At 32.9% G+C, this 21,651-nt stretch overlaps 1 protein-coding gene across 2 annotated transcripts; it reads right to left on the bottom strand.

Annotated features, from left to right (window-relative positions):
* Nucleotides 1–12,511: 12,511 nt before the first annotated feature.
* On the bottom strand, nt 12,512–21,173 carry LOC107863911 (protein jagunal homolog 1). 2 transcript variants are annotated; one of them, XM_016710110.2, is made up of 6 exons: nt 20,963–21,173; nt 20,815–20,870; nt 20,035–20,158; nt 19,847–19,953; nt 13,458–13,512; nt 12,512–13,383 (listed from the first exon to the last, which is right to left on the bottom strand). In XM_016710110.2, exons 1-6 carry the CDS (start codon nt 21,042–21,044, stop codon nt 13,304–13,306), a joined length of 504 nt encoding a protein of 167 aa, XP_016565596.1. In that variant the 5' UTR covers nt 21,045–21,173; the 3' UTR covers nt 12,512–13,303. The 2 variants fall into 2 exon arrangements, with proteins under 2 accessions (XP_016565596.1, XP_016565597.1); XM_016710111.2 differs by lacking the exon at nt 13,458–13,512 and having other exon boundaries at nt 20,963–21,161.
* Nucleotides 21,174–21,651: the final 478 nt, after the last annotated feature.

The raw sequence follows: 21,651 nt of genomic DNA, 5'->3' as shown, positions 1-21,651 counted from the left end.
CATAATCTCATAAGACTTGTTCATGAACATACCAACAACATTTACAAAACACAATATCAACATGAAAATCATTGGAACATAGGGGCATATCATGAATCCTTCACTTAGTCACAATTTAGCTATATTGCATGATTTCTAGTTCCTTAGGCATTTTATCAAATACCTTGCATGTACTCTTTTAAGGCATATGCATATTTATCAATTCGACCATCTTAATCCATCCAAAATTTATGGGTTTCAACTAACCTATTCACATGCTTCATAAAAACACATCAAGATACAACCTTGAATCCAAACAACAATCATCAACATGAATATAGCCATAATATGACAAGGAAATCACAATTTATAATTTAAAACATCATTTTTGAGCTCCATGGATGAAAGGGACCCATGGATGAACACTATGCATACCTTAGTGATTGAATCTTGAAAGAGATCTCATATTTCTAAAGGTTCTTGAAGAATTTCTTAGGCTTGATCTTGAGGAGATGATCTTGAGAGAAAACCCTAATCTTGTGGTTGAGAGTGTATGAGAGAGCTTTTTTAGATGTTTAACTAAAGAGAATGGAAGATAATACGCTCCTTGAGGGTTATAAGTCATGGAAAGTGAAGGGAAAAGACCAAAATACCCTTACTAAAACATCCCTCAATTGTTGGGAAAAATAGCTGACGATATTCATGACAAGCCGTCATACTGGTGATAGGTCGTCACGAATTATCGTCACAAAAAGGTGAAATCTTGGTTTTTTGGTTAAGGTTGATGACATTGGTGATAGGCCATCATGGGCGTGATGGCTTGTCACAAAATGTCATCACTGGGGGTCAAAATCTGCCCAGGGCTGACGACATTGGTGATAGGCCTTCACGGGCGTGACGGCTTGTCACAAAATATCGCTACTCAGTTTCCTAGCCTAACAGGCCAGAGTAAAATGGGAATAACTTCTTGCTTCGATATTGGATTTAGGCGAAATTGATATCGTTGGAAAACTAATTCAATTATCTATCTGTTTGTGGGTCATGAGCTCAGAGATTCATAGCATAACCACAGATATTCTCATTTGAAGCTGACTATACCAATATCCTTCTCAAGAATTCAATAGGTAAGAAAATGTTTTAATTCGCCTATTATCTAGGACACTTTTGAGACCTTAATATGCATCAACCTTGATCATAGCACTACCAAAGCACTAAAATATAATATTCATGAGTTCGAAGCATGGTTCTAATATTGGTCTGAATTTTCAGGGTATTACAAGTTTAAACCTTGTAGTAATAGCATGATTTCAACATCAACATCACTTAATCATGATTTAAATCAGTGAACAACTTTATTCAAACGTGTGAAGTTAAATAACAACAACAATTTTATGTAAACATGGTATAGAATCAAAATTCATGGGGATTCATGGTTAAAATCATAATAACTTGTAAAAATCATAACTTTGAATTTGAAATTAGATTCTTGGATTCCATGGGTGGAAGAGACCCATGGATGAACATTTAACATACCTTGACTAAGGAATTCATGAAAGTTCTTGAGGGTTTTCTTGAATCTTGAAGATCTAGGGTTTGTTCTTGAGAGAGAATTAGTTTCTTGGAGGTAAATTATGAATAATGGGGCACATAATGCTCCTTTAGGGTTTTAATTTCGTGTTTTGGACAGATTTGGGGCCATGGAAAAAGACCAAACAGTTCCTGAAAAATTAAAATGCAAATTGGAAATATCGATTTTTCACCCCGACGCGATGCGGTGCTATCGTATTGCACCAAGGGAAATGGACAATCCTGAAATTACACCTTGGCACGATGCGAGGCCATCGCGGTGCTTCACTGGAAAAGAACGAGTGTAAAATTGCACTTCAAAGCAACACAGTGCTTTCTTCGTTGCAATTCTTGGAACGACACTGGACAATCGCAGTGCATCACTGAAAAAGGACGAACGTAGTTTTGGCCATCACCGCGACGTGGTATAATCGCAATGAGTTACTGCTTCTCACTAAAAGTGCCATAACTTCTCATCCGGATATCGAATTTAGGTGAAATTGGTATTGTTGGAAATTTAATTCAATTTTCTATAATTTGGTGGGTCTTGAGCTGAAAAATATTCAGCAGAACAAAAGATAGTCTCGTTTGAAATTGACTATAGCAATATTCTTCTCAAAAACTCAATCGGTAAGGGATATTTTGATTTGTCTAATAGCTAGGAGTTATTTAATGCCTTAATATACATCAAACTAACTCATAAAACTACCAAAGCACTATATATTTTGCATGAGCTTGAAACATGGCTCTAACTTTGGTTTGGATTTTTGGGGTATTACAGTAATCTGTTGAAAAAACTCAAAACTCTCTTCTTCCGACAGATGGCATATCTGTTGCAATAGATCTGCTGGAAGAACATAATACAGTTCTTACCACTAATTTGTGTTCTTCCAACAGATAGCAAATCTATTTATACAGATGGTCCATCTGTTGGAAAAAATGACTGAAAATGGTTATTAATAAAAAAAAAAAGGTTATTAAAAGGGTGAAAAGTCATGACTTAAAAAAATAATAAAGAAATAAATGATAAACATAATTTAAAATCATAAGAAATGGTTATTTAATTTTAATAACTGATGTTAATATTAAATAGGTGAAAAGTCGTGACTCACATTTTTTTATTTTTAAATCGGTTTTTTAAATTTGAATAATCGAAAAGTCATCACCGGTTTGAATTAATTAAGGGATATAATTATTAAAAAGAGTTGAACGGTCTTGACTTTATGTCTAACACATTCAAAATAACCGGTGAATCAAATTTTCTATTTGTTGCAACTGATGAATAAGAAATCAAAATAGCTCTTCCAATAGATAGTCCATCTGTCGCAACAGATAACCCGTCTGTTGCAACAAATGGCTTATTTGTTGCACACATGGACCATCAGTTGCAACATATGGTAAATCTATTGCGACAGATAGGTTATCTGTTGCAATGGATGGTCCATCTGTTGTAATAACTCAACAGAAATTATTATTATTAAAAGAAACGATTATTAAAAACTGCAAAGTCTTCGATTATTTAATTAAGAAAAATGGTTATTTAAATTTAAGAACTAATCAATATTAAAAAATTGAAAAGTCATGACTTTTCACAGTAATCAAAAAGTCACCAGTTTGATTTAATTAAGTCATGAATTTTCACATTAATCAAAAAGTTACCAGTTTGATTTAATTCGGAAATTTAATTAATAAACTGGAGGTGAACAGTCATGAACTTTTTTCCCAACACATTCAAATTCAATCCTTTATAAATAGGTCTCTTCCTTACTCGTTCAATCAACTCCACTTTGATTACTTCTTGCATCTTGTCTTTCATATTACATCTTCAACCACTTCTCCTCAAAGAAAAGATTACTTTTTCGTTGAGGTACTTTTTTTTTATTAAAATCTACCAGTTGGTAGTGTATGTTGTATTACATTTGGACTTTTTTATTTTCTTTAGTGTTTATGTTTTTTTGTTAATGCATGTGTGTGCTAGATATGGTTGATCATGTTTGGGATGTGGCGATCCAGTGCGACACCATGTGGGAACTTCAAAGGCAGTTTAATAAACTCCAGTGGGAGTTGGGCGCCATGAGAGCAAGGATGGTACGTGAGATTCGAAGGCTGAGAAGGGCCCTGCTGCCCATTGACGATTGGCTAGCTGACAACAATAATAATAATAATAATTAGGTTATATTTTTTTCTTTTATTTTTCTTTATTTACACCGGATTATACCTAAGAAATGTATATTTTGTTTTGTTTGTTTAAAAAATCTATGTTTGGTCGATTTTGACTTTATTTCTTGTTTAATTTTTATTCTGTCTATTTCTTCTTCTTGATATGTGAAGGGTTAGAGGTAAGGATTGAGCATTTGGAACAATTTTGAATCTAGTAGCAATAGAAATATTTTTTAGTTTTTCGAATAGATAGACCATCTATTGAAACGGATTGGTCATCTATTTGAAGAACATAAACCAGTGGCAAGAACTGTATTGTGTTGGTTCAACAAATAGCCCATCTGTCACAACAGATTGGTGATATGTTGGATGAACACAATCCAATTTGATAATTTGTACTGTGTTCTTCCAAAATATCTACAGCAATAGATGGTCCATCGAAGAACACACTTCAGTTAAAAATAATAACATTTACGTTCACAACAATGAGTTAAAAATATCAAAGTCCATAACAAACAGCAACACAAGTTTTACTATTACAACGATCATGGTAGATTAAGATATGGGCATGTAGTTCGTTTGTGGCCAGCGTTCTTACATTCGGAGCACTTATTTTTTCTTGATGAAATGGATTCTCCAACTCCACGCCTCCTCTTATATCGCCTTTTTTTCAATTTGATAGTGCTTGAGGGAATATATGGAGGAGGTATTAATTTCCCTAAAAGCTCCACAGGAGTAACCCAAGATTCTTCAGGAGGCACTGGATTAATATTCTCACCATATGCCATTATATATCTTTCCACCGAATAATATGGAGACGAGAACTCATAAATTTTAGTTCCATATTTTAAACTATTTTGGGCTCGAAGCGTTGTCATAGCGTGTGGACAGGGTATTTTATCCAAGTCAAAAACTCTACATGTACAAGATCTTGTTTGAAGATTGAGCGTGACATCACCATGACGGTCGCTACTGAACTTGTAATCTCTATTTGATGAGCAAATAACCTTTTCTCCAAATTGATGTCCGTTGATTTTTATTTTTCGCTTCTAGAACAAATCTAGTTCTTGCATACGCGGACTGCATACGCCTTTTGTGAAATAATTTGGCGTACTTCTTGTTTATTTCATCAAATAACGCCACGATGGAAAATTCTCTTTCAACACCAAACAACGAATTCATTGATTCAACTATGTTTGACGTCATGATATTATACCTATATAAAAGCATCACTTAGTACGACACCATACTAAATGATACAAACTTGTAATTCAAACATGGCATTAAATTTATAACAATGTACCTATTTATCAGATAAAATGCTCGGCTCCATCTCTTGAAACCGACACGTTTGAAATATTGTGCTGTATTGGGTGAGATATCCCTTATTTGATTAAAATGGTCAAAACACACAACTAAAATATATGTTTTAGCTTCTCTATAAAAAAGGAGTCACGACCCTCTTATTGTGAGAGTTGTTTCAAATATCACCTCCAAGATACCTCATGCAACAACCAAAGTAAGCTGAAATGTAGAAAATTGAACTCATCTTTGGGATACTTGAATGCATATCCAAAATAAAACAAAACTCTTCGGTATCATCAACTCAACTTTGAATTTGTTCAAAAAAATATCCTTTGAGGCATCACATTCCTTGTCTGCTACACAAAAAATGATATAAAAGATTTGACCCTCCGTATTTTGTGCCACTATCACTACCAAAACTACTCCATACTTGCTCCTCAAGAAAGTCCCGTCGATGGCTATGACTTTTCTCAATTGTTGAAAACCAAGATCCAAGCACCATAGGATACAAAGTACTTGAACCTTTCGTTTTCATCAACATGCAACGTCGTCTTACTCTTGGGATTTATGGACTCAAGCATGTAACGGTAGGCATCGAGGACTGCATACTTGTGGTCGTGTGTCCCCCTAACCAAGTCCTTGGCAATCCCCATGGTTGTATATATCTTCCAATAACTGACTGTAACACCCAATTTTGTAAGGAGTTGATTGGTCATATCACTTGTAGAAGGGTCTTTACCATTGGAAAATCTATTTTGGAAATATTGATCGAGGACCTTTGTCGTGGTGTGAGGATTATGGCTCGTAATGCACATGTGATACTTTTCATAAACATTAATGACAAATTTGTCGAACGTAAGTATTTCATAGCCCTCAACCACCACTTCCAGTTCGGATTAGCACATCTAAAAGAAAAGACTTTGTTCGAATTAATCACCTTCTTTAGTCTGAAATCTTTTTTCAAGCAAGCAATAAATAGAGAAGTAGATAGTTCTATCTTATTCTTGAATAAAATTCCCTTGTAAAATTCAGTCTCATCATCTTGACGATTGCCCGACTACATTGATTGAGAAGAACTCCCCACCGTATAGCTCGCAACAACTGGCGTAGGTGTTTGATCATTATCTGGAATATTCATGCTCAAATCATCCAACGTATCATCAAACATTTCTTGTTGTTGTTCTTCTTCTACATTCTAGTTCTCATTCTCCCTTGATTTTTCAACCACGTATACCTTTAACACCGGCCTAGCTGAATCTCTCAGATAAGCACGCAACCAAACCTGATCGGTTATCTTGAAAGGTAGTACCCTCTGATTTTCAAAGGAGTTGCGCATGTAACTGATGATGAGTTCTTCCGATTAATAATTCAGTCCACAATGGCTAATGATTAAGTTCACAAAATTAGGGGTGGGCGTTCGGTCGGTTTGGTCTGATTGTTTAATATCGGTTCGGTTTATCAATTTTCGGATTGACAAAAATGACATCCATAATTAAACCAAAATAAATTTGATTTGGTTCGATTTTTACAAATTCGATTCGATTATTTCGGATTTTTATTTCAGTTTGAAGTATTAAAGTAGTTAGCCTCTTTTTTCATAACTAAACATTCAAAATTGATGGATTTTTTTAGAAAAATTATTTTTTCAAACCTGTTTTTTATTCCCAAATATAAATAACTATAAATAACTCAACATGGATGAAACGAAATGAAATAATCATAAGCTTAACATAATACATAACGTCATTAATCATTACATATAATATAACTTTGCACAAATAGTCTACAAAACAACACAAAACTCATAAAAATAGTTCATGAAAAACATACTTTCTGTATAAATAGTCCATAAAATAGTCCAAAGTCACCAAAATAGTCCATAAAATATTTGAATCACTAAAACAATTAATATAATATTATATATATATATATATATAATAAAATATGTATATTATTTATTTATTTATAAAATTTTAATTTTTCGTTTTAACCGGATTTTTAAAAAAAAAATCAAAAACCGAACCAAAAATCAAAATTTTAAAATTACAAACCGAATCTGATCCAAAAAAATGAAACCAAAATTAAATTTCGGTTTGGTTTTTCGGTTTTTTGGTTTAAACCAAAATATGCCCACCCCTACACAACATCATCATACAAAACATCACTTTGGACTGTCATAGCTATCGGCTTTAGCATTTCATCCTCCTTCCGCCACTATACATATATATTGCTCTTCTCGATCCATTCACCATGATAATTCATCCCTATTGTTATTGATCCCTCTATAAGTGATACCTAAATAAAGATATTTTTAAAAAAAAAGTTAATAAAGATGTGATAATAAAATTAGTAGTGATTTTATAGACCGTAAGATGTGTGGGCCTTTTCTGAGAACGGGGCAATTTGGATTGTCAAACAGGTGAAACAACGTGAATAGGTCATTTTTGGGCCAAATCGGTGTGCCACAGCCCACAGTTTTTGGGGTGGACCCTGGGATCGAACCCCAATAGATGAGTAATTTGTTGCAACAGGTGAATAATATATTGCAACATGTCAGTTATCTATTGAAACATGACTTACTTATTGGGATTCATGTTATGGTCCTATAGAAACTAAAGTTGATTCCAACAGATGATTCATCTGTTGGGATAGATGTTACAGTACTAAGAACCTTCGAATCTAATTCCAACAAATGAGTGACATGTTGCAACAGATGACTCACCTGTTGCAACAGATGACTCACCTGTTGCAACAGATGATTCACTTGTTGGGATAGATGTTACAGTACTAAAGAACCTTTGAAGTTAATTCCAACATATGAGTGACATATTGCAACAGATAACTAACCTGTTGCAATAGACGTGTCTATTGGAATCAACTTCAAGTTCTGTTGCAACAGGTGAGTAATCTAACTCAACAGATGACTCTTCTGTTACAACAAATAACTCGTCTATTGCAACAGATGACCTATCCGTTCGATTCATGTACGAAACTATAAAACCATAAACATGGATCCAACGTATGAGTCTTCTGTTGCAACAGATGACTCATCTGTCTCAATCGATAAGTCATCTATTGAAATAATTGACTCTTATGTGGATTCATGTTTGGGTTCTATCCATTGTTGAAAAAATAGCAATAGCAATGTACCTAGATAACAAATTCAACTAAAAATCATAATTTTACTTACCAAAGTCATCTATCAAGTAATGTCAAAGTGATGTATGAAACAAATTTGACCTAAAATATTAGTCAAGTAGTAGTTGTAGCGGTAACAACAACAATGGTCAATAAGAAGAAGGTGATAATGGTAATGAAGAAGAAAATGATGATAATGGAGTAAAAGATGATGAATAAAGCAACAGCAATAATGAACAACAAAAATTGCGAAGAGAGAGAAAACAACAATGAATAAAAAGAGAGAGAAATACGCATTTTTTCCTCTGTTTCCTGTTATATTAGGTTTTATAATTAGATCAAAGTGTAAATTAAAAAACTTGTGGGTTATTCTCAAACTTTTTCAACTTTCTTAATTCATAATAAAGTAATTGTCACCTACACTCAATTATTAAAACTTGAGTCACCTACACCTCATTTTAAAACTCTTTTGTCACTTTTAACTCAATTGTTCTCTAACATGGTAGAAGTAATATGTAGTGTAAATATGCATCTATTGTACAAAATGATAGATAATAATCACAGGAGAGGAAAAAACTAAATATTTAGAGTTATTGGAAAGAAGAAAAGAATTGAAGATAGAGAAATAAAAAAGGAGAATTCTCTTAATAAAAAAGTAGGAGTATAATGAGTAAGGAGAGATTAGAATACCTAATTTCTGAAGATTTCTAGCATAAAATAAGATTTATTTTTTTTTAAACGAAGGAAAAGAAGTGATTTAAGGAAAAGGTATAATTATAAACAACATTATGATGAAGTTAAGAGACGGAAAAACTTCCAAGGTAAAAGAAGAAATTCAGAAAGTTTAAAAAAAAAAGGGGGAATTAATAACATTGATGATGAAAGGAATTAAATGTTGCTATTTTTAATATTCTATAAAATTTTAAGGTGAATTTCTCATCTTTTAAAGGAGAAAAAAATGTCAAAAAAATCAGAAAAATGTTGGTCATTGAAGGGTGCCACATTAGATCCATAATCCTTCTTTTATATATCGATAATTTATATCTATATCTATATCTATAATATATATCTATAATAATATATTAAAAGTATGAAGGCTCTTAGAAATATTGTTTGAACTTTTTGTTCTTCATTAAAAGTCCTTGTTTTAGATAAAATCGTCTTTTCACTATTTTTTCTAGTATTTAGAAGTTAAAAATTAATTAAATATATTTATGGTAAAACCTTTCTTTATTAAAAGTCATCAGAATTAATGACAACTAATACTTTTTCTTAGTTTAACAATTCTAAATCAACTAAATTTAAATTTGAGTTTAAGAAGATTTGAAAAATCTAGAAATAAATATAAAAGTGTTAGAATAAGAAAAATTTAAGAAGTATCAAATTTTAAAAGTTTTAAGTATATAATAAGAATGTAATCAATGATTTTGTAAAGATTTGATTTTAAAAACAAGAAAAGATTTTAAATATAGAAAACAATAATCGTATCACAAATATGGTTCAAATTTATGCGTCTCTCTTAGCCTCTGGCAGCAAGGAAAAGAGGAAATATATTGTAAACGCAAAAGTGATAATTCATCAATCACTTAAAACTTCTGGTGGTAAATATATATGTGCTTACACTAAAATAATTTTTTATGTTTACATTATTATATTAAAGTGTAATGAGTTTTGAAAAGTGATTTGAACTTTTGACACTTTATTAAAACTTTTGGCAATAGATAAAATTATTTAATTTTAAATAATCAAATGTTACACGTACAAGGTACGTGCGGTTACACTAGTATATATATATATATATATAAGCATGACCCGTGTCAGCACGGGTACAACATTAAGATATTTTGATTATGTACGATAATTAGATTGATGTCAATTTCAATTATGAATTGTAAAACATGAATACACAAAACATATTAACTACTTGATAATATTTTTCACGGAGCCAAATTATTTTCACAAGATAATTATGTATGACTTACTTATATAAATAATAAAATTCAATGCATTTTGAAGTTTAGATCTTTAATCATATAACTGAGATTCACTACATTCAGTATAAAATATAAAATATGAGATTCAAATTGATACATAAGACTTGGTACTTGTTATATAAAATAGAGATTAATTGTTGAAAAAAATAAAGCATTATATAGTCATTGCATACTACATCACATGTGGATTGCAATTACTAACCCAAAAATGCATTGTATTAAGCCGACATAAACATCCTTTGCTTTCATTTTTCCTTCTCTTTTATTTGTCAACTTATTCTTTTTAAGTTAAATTAAATTAATATTTTAAATTTAAATTTTAAGTGTTTTGAAAATTATAATAAAAAAAAGGAAAGTATAAGTAATCATTTGTCATATTAATTTAAGTTATTTGACTTTAAGAACACGATAAAATATACTTCTGTAATGTTTTATCGAACTTTGCTTTTGTATATGTTTCTTCCATTGAAACGTAGGAGTGGTTTGTTAGAGTGTATAAAAATAATTTTGAATAGAATGTATTGGTAATGTTTGCATTAGTAATGTTTGTATTAATAATACTGGTATTATTTATGCTAACATTAATTTTTATACACTGTTTGATGTGTTGTATTAGAACTTACCTTTTCAATCTTGATATATTTAAATGATTTAAAAAAAATTGCATATACATTCTACGATTCATTTGGAATCTAGCACGGATTCAATATATGTTATTTTTTTAATCTCAATTTATGTTACATAAACAGAATTTAGATAATTAATCATACTTTTAATATCTATTTTAGATAATTTAATCTGTTAACTATTGTAATTTATAATATTTTTAATGTAATTTTTAAGTAATATATATTATTTTTTTTGTCCAAACTTTTGTCGCATTGATAGTCAATTATATTTTAAAAATAATTTAAATTTTTAATTGTTTTGATTTATTATACTTTTATTATATTCCACTTTAAGTGACATTAATATAATTTCGGAGTCAACTAAATATTTTATATTTTTAAAAAATTTTAATTTGTTATTATTGTAATTTATAGTATTTTTACATATTTTTTGAAATATATAACAAATTAAGTTGTTTTTTAATATTTTAATTGTTAAATAATGTAATTTATAATTTTGTATGTAATTTTTGAATAATATATGTTACTCTCCTTGTCCAAAGTTTTGTGTCGTCGATAACCAATTATATTTTTAAATAATTTAAATTTTTCATTATTGTGATTTATAATATTTTTCTACTCCAATTTAAGTGATGCAATGCTTAGATAACTATAATAATTAATTAGGGGTGATATGGTAAAATAATGATTGAAGCAACGAAGCATAAATGTCTTAAATGACTTACAACAACTAATTAGGGGTGATATAGTAAAATAATGATTGAAGCAACGAAGCATAAATGTCTTAAATGACTTACAACAACTAATTAGAGGTGATATAGTAAAATAATGATTGAAGCAACGAAGCATAAATGTCTTAAATGACTTACAACAACTATAGAAGTGACATAGTAAAATTACTATAAAAATATTGATTAAAAAAAATTTAAGTGGACCTCATATAAAACGTCAAAAGTTAATTTATCAATTTTACTTTTTTATTAATTATTATTAATTTTTTGATACTTAAATGACTTACAATAATTAAGTAAGATAATATTTAGTAAAAACTATGGTTGAAGTAGCAGCTGAAGTAAACATATCATAAATATCAATTTTACTTTTTTAATTAAATATTATTAATTTTTTAATACATAAATATAACTATAATAATTAATTAGGGATGGTATAGTAAAATCACGATTGAAACAATTGAAGCAGACATGTCATAAATTATAAATAATTTTTTTTAATTAAATCTTATTAATTTTTTAATACATAAATAACTTATAATAATTAATTAGGAGTGATATAATAAAATCACAAATTGAATATTACTTATTAAATTTTTAATATATAAATGACTTATAATAATTAATTATGGTGATATAGTAAAATTATGATTGAAGCAGACATGTCATAAATGGCTATTTTATTTTTTAATTAAATATTATTAAGTTTTTAATATATAAATAAGTTATAATAATTAATTAGGGATGATATAATAAAATCACGGAATAAACAGCCTGCTCATGTCAAAACCACGGCTTCTATATAATTGAAATGAAACATATATGACACGAGTTTAACCATATAGATTCATATTTCAGTTAACAAATCGATATTATAACATCTATACAGACAAGTTACCCACCTTATATTAAAATTTTGTTTCCAAATTGATTTAAAGAATTGTTTGATTTAAAGAATTGAACAAACAAGAGCAACCTAAAGCATAAAGATCATCTAAATAAATCCAGGTTCTCAAATTCGTCATTACGTATTGATATCCAAATTTAGCTCTAGTCGAATGCAAGAGCATTCTGCCACAAGCGAACAGCAACAGTTGCACCTTATGAAACGTAAAGTAAAAGGTAGGTAAATTACAAATTTACCCATGTACACTTAAATCATGTTTTCCACCATCAATTACTTATGGTTCAATTTATGTGATTATTATTTGGCATAATACATAAACATGTCCGTTAACTTGACATCAAATCACATCTATGACCTCTAACTTTGAGTGTGCACAAGTAGACACTTAAATTTGTATAAAATTGAATAAGTAGACACACATGTCCTCCATGGTGTCCTATATAGCAAATTTTTGTCCTACATGGTGTCCTACGTGTATTACGCCACATAGGACGTGTGTATCTACTTATTTAACTTTATACAAATTTAAGTATACTTGTTCACACCCAAAGTTGGAGGTCATAGATGTGATTTGATGTCAAGTTAAAAAGGGCATGTTTATGTATTATGCCTTTTTATTTTGTTCGGTAAGTTACAATTCAATCCTTCTAAACCCAGTATTGTGCATCTACGCCAACTTGTGTGAAGTGAAGAAACATTGACAGCAGCAACATTGAGGCTCCTTTTTACTTCACGTATCAAGTCTTCATGAAGTAATCTTAAATCGGAAAAGCTTGCAAAAATTGCATTGATAAAAGGCAACTTACAGCAGCATCTCCATTGAATCCGAAGTATATAAGAATCCTCTTTAGTCAGTCAAAGACATTTGGAGTAACAACAGAGTTACACTGATAATCAAGAAGCCCTCTTAGGAGGTGCCATGTTTTTAACAAGAGAAACGGTTGTACCAATTGCAAATAATTGTACCAGAAATCCTGCAGAACAAGAACAAAGTCAATACATCAATTATAGAATATGATAAGAACCGGTTTTGCAACAGGAAGCTTACCTAGTAGGACAGCTGCAACCTTAAGAGTCTCCAAACTAGTAAAATTTTGGAAAGACTACACAATAATATCATTAGATTATTTTAGTCGAGCCAAAATGGTACTGAGAAATCAAAGAAGAAGCAATACACAATAACGGCATTAGATAATTTTTAAGAAATCAAAGAAAAAAGCAAATTCACATAAATCAAAAGAACTACCAACCTCCTGCAATTGAGGAAGGGACACTCCAAATGGTTGGCTGGTTCCGAAGGAAGAAAAAAGTTGATACATTGTAAAGATCATGCTTTGTGTACTCCAATTAAGTTATCTTACTTACTGCTTGATTGCATTCTTTTATTTCCATCTTAATCAATCAAGCCTTATGAAAGCAATTTGGAACTGTCAGACACTTTCCAACCTCATGGATTAAAAGAGGGAACCATAAGGTGAGAGAGCATGAAGGGACAGGTGAACACAAAGCAGGGTATCTTCGACAAAGGATACAAAGGGAATACCAGGTGGTGAGGGTGATAGTAAGAAGGGGCAAATAGAGTGATACAAGGAAGAGGAAGAGACAACTGGAACATTTTGTCTTCCCTTTTCTTGGGCATTGTTAGAGATAAATTAGGATAGATAAGTGTGTTTAGCTATATTTTAGGATAATGGCTTAGTGTCATACGTTGGCTATACTATCTTCCTATTCTTTTGCAATTTGTTGTAAACAACCGTGTATATATTCAGTTATCCTACTCAATAGAAAATATACAGAATTCTCTAAATTATCTCATCTTGTAACATGGTACCAGAGCCTACCATGGAATCTTCTTCTTCTCAACTTTCAGATTCCAACCCTACAGCAGCAACGATATTAACCACTCCAAGTCTTTTTGCTACTTTACCTCATGCGCAGCTTTCTTTTTCCATAAACTCAAACCAACAATCTACCCGACTTGGAAAACTCAATTTATTCCTGTCATCAAATGTCACAATCTATTCAATCATATCAATGGTACACCAGCACCTCCCTCCGCCATCATCAATACCACAACAAATCAATCAGAACCAAATTCTGATTAACTAAAGTGGTTATCAATCTAGAGTATTACGTTGCTGTTGTATTACGGTGGAGGATAAGATGCGAAAAGTGAGGTTACATTGATTCGGGCATATGATGAAGAGGGGCTCGGATGCTCCAGTGTAGAGGTGTGAGACACTAGCTATGGATGGTTTTAGGCGGGGTAGAGGTAAACCGAAGAAATATTGGAAGGAGGTGATTAGGCATGATATGGAACAATTACAACTTACGAAGGACATGGCCCTTGATAGGAAGGGGTGGAGGACGCAGATTAGGGTAGAGGGTTAGGGGGTGGGAGTGCGTCAGTAACAATAAGGACGCATTCTTTTGTTTTTGTATTTTTTTATTCGTGGTGCTGTGTGATGTCTATGATTTCGATTGATAGTTCTTATTTTTATCTTGTGGTTGTAGTGTTATCTTGTGGCTAGCAGTGTTAAGTTTATTTTGCACTTAGCTTTTGTGTTTGTTATACTGTTATCGGTTCTAAGCCGGGGGTCTATCGGAAACAGCCTCTCTACTTCACCTGAGGTAGTGGTAGGGTCTGTGTACACTCTACCCTCCCCAAACCCCACTATATGAGAATAAACTGGGTATGTTGTTGTTGTTGTTGTTGTAAAGTGGTTACAAGAAGACCAACTTTTGGTAAGTTGGATCTTATCATCTTTAACTGAGGAAATTTTTCCTTATGTGACTAGTTTAAATACTGCCTTTGAAGCTTGGACCGCTCTTTCAAATACATTTGGCATAAGCAACAGTGCTAGAAGAGTCCAATTACACATCACCTTGCAAAACATGACTCTTGGTGACAAACCACTAGCTCAATTTCTTCGCGAAGCTAAAGTTATCGCTGACGACCTAGCACGGCTGGAACACGTATAACTTCTAATGAATTCAATGCCATCATTTTTCGCTTACTTCCCTCTTATTATCATCCCATCATTGCAACGTTATCTGCAGAAAAGTCACGGGTATCATTTTCTGATCTTTCTAGTAGACTTATGGCTCATGAGATTCTCTTGCAGAACTCTCGCAAATCAATCTCCGTTGTTGCCAATGTTGCTCGACAACACATTAATTGCACGTTCATCTAATCAGAGATCCCAGAAAAACAATAGTTACAGAAATAATGGTGCGTCCTCGACTGGAAACAAGAAGTGGTTTCCTAATCCTTGTCAGATCTAGGACTCAACAATCATCAAGCTAAGAGGTGTCGCAAACGTTATAATCGTGATAATATCACAGCCAATGCCACAAACGTTACCACTTCTTCTGCTGCTTCTCATCACATGACTCCTGATTTGACAGCACTTGAAATCTCAGAGTACAAAGGGCCTGACACAGTCACTATAGGTAATGGACATGGTTTGCACATTAAAAACATTGGTCACACTACACTATCTTCTCGTAATAATCAGTTTCATTTGAAAACTGTTTTACATGTGCCTGCCCTACAACAACAATTGTTGTCTGTTAATCAATTTGCCAAAGACCAACACTGCTGTTTTAAATTTGACTCTGTTGGGTTTACTGTGAAGCATCGGACAAATAAACAGGTGTTGTTGAAGGGACCAGCTGCTGACGGAGTTTACAAGTTTCCTATTGCTGCATTCAAGAACCTTACTGGCCAAACCAAGGCTTTTAAATCAGTTCAAACTGGTGCACCGATTGGCATGCTCAGCTTGGTCATCATCAACAATCAACTGTCTCCTTTATTGTTAATAAGTTTTGTTTGCCTAGTAACTCAATAAAATCATCAAACCTCTGTGAAGCTTGTTGTTTAGGCAAATATTGTCTTACCTATCACTGGCTCTATTGCTAGTAAACCACTGGAATTGATTCATGGAGATGTGTGGGGACCAACTCCCAACTTATCCTTTTATAGCGAAAAGTATTTTGTTCTATTTGTAGATAACTTCTCTCGTTATTGTTGGTTATTTCCAATTAAACAAAAACATGAAGTTCTTGCTACTTTTGTCGAATTCCATAAATTGGTTGAAAAACAATTTCAAACCAAAATCATTAATTTCCAATCAGATTGGGGTGGTGAATTTTGTCCAGTCAATACTTATCTGAAGGAAAATGGTACTCAACATCGCATTACTTGCTCTCATACCCACCAGCAAAATGGTTAGGTTGAAAGAAAAATCCGACACCTCGTAGATACATGCCTCACTCTACTTGCTCATGTTGCAGTTCCATCCAGATTTTGGAACTTCTCTATGCACACTGCTGCATATTTAATTAACAGGCTCTCCAACTCAAGTGCTTCAACATGTCTCCCCATTTGAAAATCTTCATAGAACTTCACCGGATTATGAATTTCTCCATGTCTTTGGTTGCACTGTCTATCCTTTGTTACGATCCTACAATCAACAAAAGTAATCCTACAGCAACTTGTGTTTTTCTTGGGTATGCCAAGGACCATCACGGATATGTTTGTTTCAATCCTCATGATAATAAAATTTATCTCAATAGACATATACATATTGATGAAACCCATTTTCTATATAAGGAGAAACAATTGTCTGATTCCTCTATTCTAGGCACTCCTCCAGAACAATTTAATTCCACTCTTTGGCTCAACTTAATTGCATCAATACCGCCACCTAACTCCATTATACCATCATCTTCAACACTTTCACCTAATTCTATAGATCCTTCTAACAATAACAACTCTGGTTCTAGCCTATCATCTCTTAGTGCTTCTCAAGATCCTATTAGTTCTCCTGCACAACAACACCTGCCTGCCTGTCCTTCCAACTCCTATCGAACCATCACAACCACCTGGACACAGTCACCCAATGGTTCTGAGGCCAAATCCTAATAAAAGTCATCGGCTTTCATGTCTGTTTTGGATGGTAAAGTTCAATCTTCCCGGTTACTCTTTCGGAACCAACATGCTAAACAAAAGCACTCAAAGTTCCATCATGGAGAGAGGCCATCAGCTCTGAAATAACTGCTTTGATACAACATCAAACATGGGAACTTATTCCAAAGCCATCAAATTCTAATATTGTGGGTTACAAATGGGTTTTTCGACTCAAACACCATCTTGATGGTAGCATCGAGCGTTGCAAGGCTCGCTTGGTAGCCAAAGGCTATAATCAAGTTGAGGGAATAGATTATGATGCCACTTTCAGTCCAGTTATCAAGCCTACAACAGTCCGAGTTGTTCTTTCCTTAGCAATCTCCAATAAATGAACTCTTCAGCAGTTGGACATTTCCAATGCATTTCTCGATGGAACCTTGGAAAAGGATGTGTATGTCTCAACCTCCTGGCTTTATTGATCAACGATTTCCTGATTATGTGTGAAAATTGAAGAAATCAATTTATGGCTTTAAACAAGCCCCACGTGCTTGGTTTCACAAACTCAGTTCTTATCTTCTAACAATTGGTTTTGCAGGCTCTCATACTAACTCTTCGCTCTTTATTAAACACCACAATAGTGATATTCTTTATATCCTTGTCTATGTTGATGATATTATCATCACAGGGAGTAACTCCAATGTTGTTCATACCTGCATAACTCAGTTGTCCAAAGAATTCAAGTTGCGAGATCTTGAAAAACTTCACTACTTCTTGGGAATTGAAGTTAGATATCTCAACAATGGTATTATTCTTTCTCAACAAAAATATCTTCAGGATCTTCTCACCACTACTCACATGGAACATGCCACATCTGTCAAGTCTCCTATGGCTAGCACATGCAATTTGCAACTTCATAAAGACGAATCATTAGTTGATCCCAAGCTTTACAGGAGAACCGTAGGCGCATTACAATATGCTTGTCTAACTCGTCCTGACTTGGCATTTGTTGTGAATAAATTATGCCAATTTTTATCAGCACCAACAACCACTCACTAGATAGCTTGCAAACATGTTCTTCGGTATGTAAAAGCAACCTTGCATCAAGGATTGTTTATAACTCACTCAACCAACTCCCAACTTTAGGCCTTTTGTGATGTTGATTAGGCGGGCAACCAAGATGATAGAAGATCCATAGGAGGTTTTGCTGTGTATATGGGACAAAATCTAACATCTTGGACAGCAAAGAAGCAATCAATAGTTGCTCGATCATCAACCAAGGCTGAATATCGATCCGTCGCCAATACCACAGCAGAAATAATTTGGCCTCATTCTCTTCTTCAAGAACTTAAACAACCAACCCATCAGCTCACGATCATCTGGTGTGACAACATTGGAGTTTCATATCTAGCAGTTAATCTATGTTTTAAGGCTCAAACGAAGCATGTTGAAGTTGACTTTCACTTCGTCAGAGAACAAGTCAAGACTGGTCATATATCACTGCAATTCATATCCTCTATCGATCAATTGGCAAATATATTTACTAAGTACTTATCCACCAGCTGGTTTCAATTCATCAAAGGAAAGCTCAGAATCTTGGACAAACCTTCTTAGCTTGAGGGGGAATGTTAGAGATAAATTAGGATAGATAAGTTTGATTAGCTATATTTTAGGATAGTGGCTTAGTGTCATATGTTGGCTATACTATCTTCCTATTCTTTTGCAGTTTGTTGTAAACAACCGTGTATATATTCAGTTATCCTACTCAATAGAAAATATACAGAATTCTCTGAATTATCTCATCTTGTAACAAGCATAAATAAAGAAAAATTGAACCATAACAAGCAACCTTCCTTCAAACAAGAGTCGTCAAAAACCATAATATACAGATGTCGGGAGATTTCGGCCTCTATGTGCATCTATGTATTGGGTTATACTCTCTTTTTAACCTTCCTCAAAAAAGGGTTGTGGACTGGAGGAAGGACAAGTGATATCAATGCATCTTTTTTGGATTGCTATTAACGAGCAACTACCAGAAAAACCATTCTCGTGCAATAAAATTAATCATGGTGTAAATGGAGAAAATAATTCTGTTGATCATAACGTTACTTACAAAGTTAAGAAACATAAGTACTGCTTCTTTAGATTCTAAAAACTATTTGAAGTCAAGATTGGAATATAGTTTATGGAAATTGAGAGTTTATGAATGCAAGTTGAAGATTTGAAAAACTTCCCTTCAAATACAACTTGAAACCACAATTTTAAATCTTGAACTTTGAGATTGTTTTCCCTAAGTTTCGCATCAAAAACTAACTTCAAATTTCCAAGTAAATTTAAGGAATTCAACAAAAATTCCACCAAAAGATCAGACAAGTAAACCAAGGTTTTCTCAACTCAATCATGCCAAAGAATTGAGAGGTCCCTATTCAGCATACTTAAATATAGCAACAAAGTGGTAGGTACATTCTGTATATTACAATAGCTAAGAATCGTTTTTCTCCTCGGAATGCATAACCACGTAATCATACCTCCAATTGGAGATTGCTCATAGCAAGATATGCCACTGACAGCAGGATTGCCATCGATGATCCAACCACATAAAACTTCAGAAAGCTGGATCGGCTTTTCTTTCGACCTAATTATAACAAGAGAGAATGTCCCATTATAAAGTGAACGATTACGTTGATTAGGTCACAAATGAGATCCAGTAGCAAACCTAGTTCTCCTGCCACAATAGACACAAAGCCAATCACAAGGGAAGAAACCGAAATTCTATCTGGAGACTCGTTCTTTGATAAGGAAACAAATACATTAGCCGCTATCATCAATTGAGTGACAACCTGAAGTGCACAAGGCCAACTTATCAGTAGAAAGACCTCACACTTTAATGTTTACACGTTGTTGTTCCAAAACATGTCACTTATAACATTGGAAACTTGATAACTAGTTTAGCTAAAGCCTCCGTTCTTCTTTCTTTACTTTAGTTTAATTTATCAATGTTCCAGTAAGAAAGAAATAATGCAGTTACCAACAAACCTGAAATAGGGCAATAGAGAGTATATTATCCTATTGGACCCTAAACAAAAATGTCAATGGTGGTACGATTCAAGTTGAGATGCAGTAACTGATGAGTTAGTGGTATATTAAAGAACAACCAGCTTCAGAACTTGTTTAAACCCTAACTCAAAATCTGGAAAATAGCCCTAAAATAACCAATCCTGCATTGGACTGTTTTCCTTGAGTCAAAGTCTACCAGAAACAGTATCTCTACCTGTGTACTAGGGTAAGGTTTGCCTACACTCTATCCTCCCCAAACCCCACCTTGTGTTAACTGTTGTTGTATTATGTGATAATAAGAAATTCAGCTGAGAATCTTCGTAGCTCAGTTGGTTGACTACTTGAATTTTCACCTTGTTGGCTTCTACTCCCCCACCTTGTCTCATTTATCCCTCCCATACCCCCAATTTTTTAAAAAAAAAAAAATCAATCTGCGAACCTGAGAAAAAATCAATTTGGCCAGACGAGACTTTGCTTTTGCAACTTTCGTGTATCCTGTCAAAAAAAAAAATTATAAAAGGGTAAGGCCATTAAAGCAATAAAAATGGAAGTGAGAGATTGGGGAAATGGAATCGGGGAGACGGTACTGGAATCAACGACCATGCGGTAGGAGAAATCAGAGCCATCAGTTCCAGACGGCCTCCCTCTAATGGCTGTCCTCTGATTCATGTTCTCTCCCAGTTTCTTTTCAATCAACACTCAGATTGATTGAACTTTGCGAAGCCCCACAGTATCTGTTGAACAGGGCAGATAAAAAAAAGGAAGTACAATATAAATACTAGTGTAGGATGGGCGTGCATTCAACGTTAAAAAGAAGAAAGTTACATGTATAAAAAGAATAAATTCATTATATTTAAATTAAGAAGAAATGACTTTAAAAATATATATAACTGATTTCATGTTATTTATTACTTCTCTACAACGTCATTTTACCTATAATAATAATAACATTTATTATAGTGGTGCATTCTTTATAAAACTACCTATTTATAACACTATACTTAAATATTTATATTTTATAAAAATATATTAGATACTGTATAAAATAAAATATTAATGATAATCATCATTAAACTAAATTAATTATAATTTTTTTTGAGTTCTTCAACCGTTGTATACTTTAGGACAACAAAAGTTCAGTGCCTAAATTTTCTTAGTCTTATGAAAAATCAGATGGAAGTAAAGATTTGGACAATCACAAGGTAAAAAGAAAAAAAAATAGAAATATATTTGGAGCCTCCTTGATCCGCTATTATTTTGGTTAAATTTATTAATA

The sequence above is a fragment of the Capsicum annuum genome, chromosome 3 (genome assembly GCF_002878395.1).
Source record: "Capsicum annuum cultivar UCD-10X-F1 chromosome 3, UCD10Xv1.1, whole genome shotgun sequence".
NCBI classification, from domain to species: Eukaryota; Viridiplantae; Streptophyta; class Magnoliopsida; order Solanales; family Solanaceae; genus Capsicum; species Capsicum annuum.
Note: the sequence above shows the minus strand (reverse complement) of the source record. Positions and strands in the feature narration are given on the sequence as shown.

What these genes read in the sequence shown, in the direction of transcription:
- LOC107863911 (XM_016710110.2), bottom strand. Translation starts at nt 21,044, where the DNA reads ATGAATCAGAGGACAGCCATTAGAGGGAGGCCGTCTGGAACTGATGGC. An exon ending in TATTGTGGCAGGAGAACTAG is followed by an intron (nt 19,954 to 20,034) that starts GTTTGCTACTGG and finishes TGTTATAATTAG; the next exon opens with GTCGAAAGAAAAGCCGATCC. An exon ending in TGAGCAATCTCCAATTGGAG is followed by an intron (nt 13,513 to 19,846) that starts GTATGATTACGT and finishes ATTATTGTGTAG; the next exon opens with TCTTTCCAAAATTTTACTAG.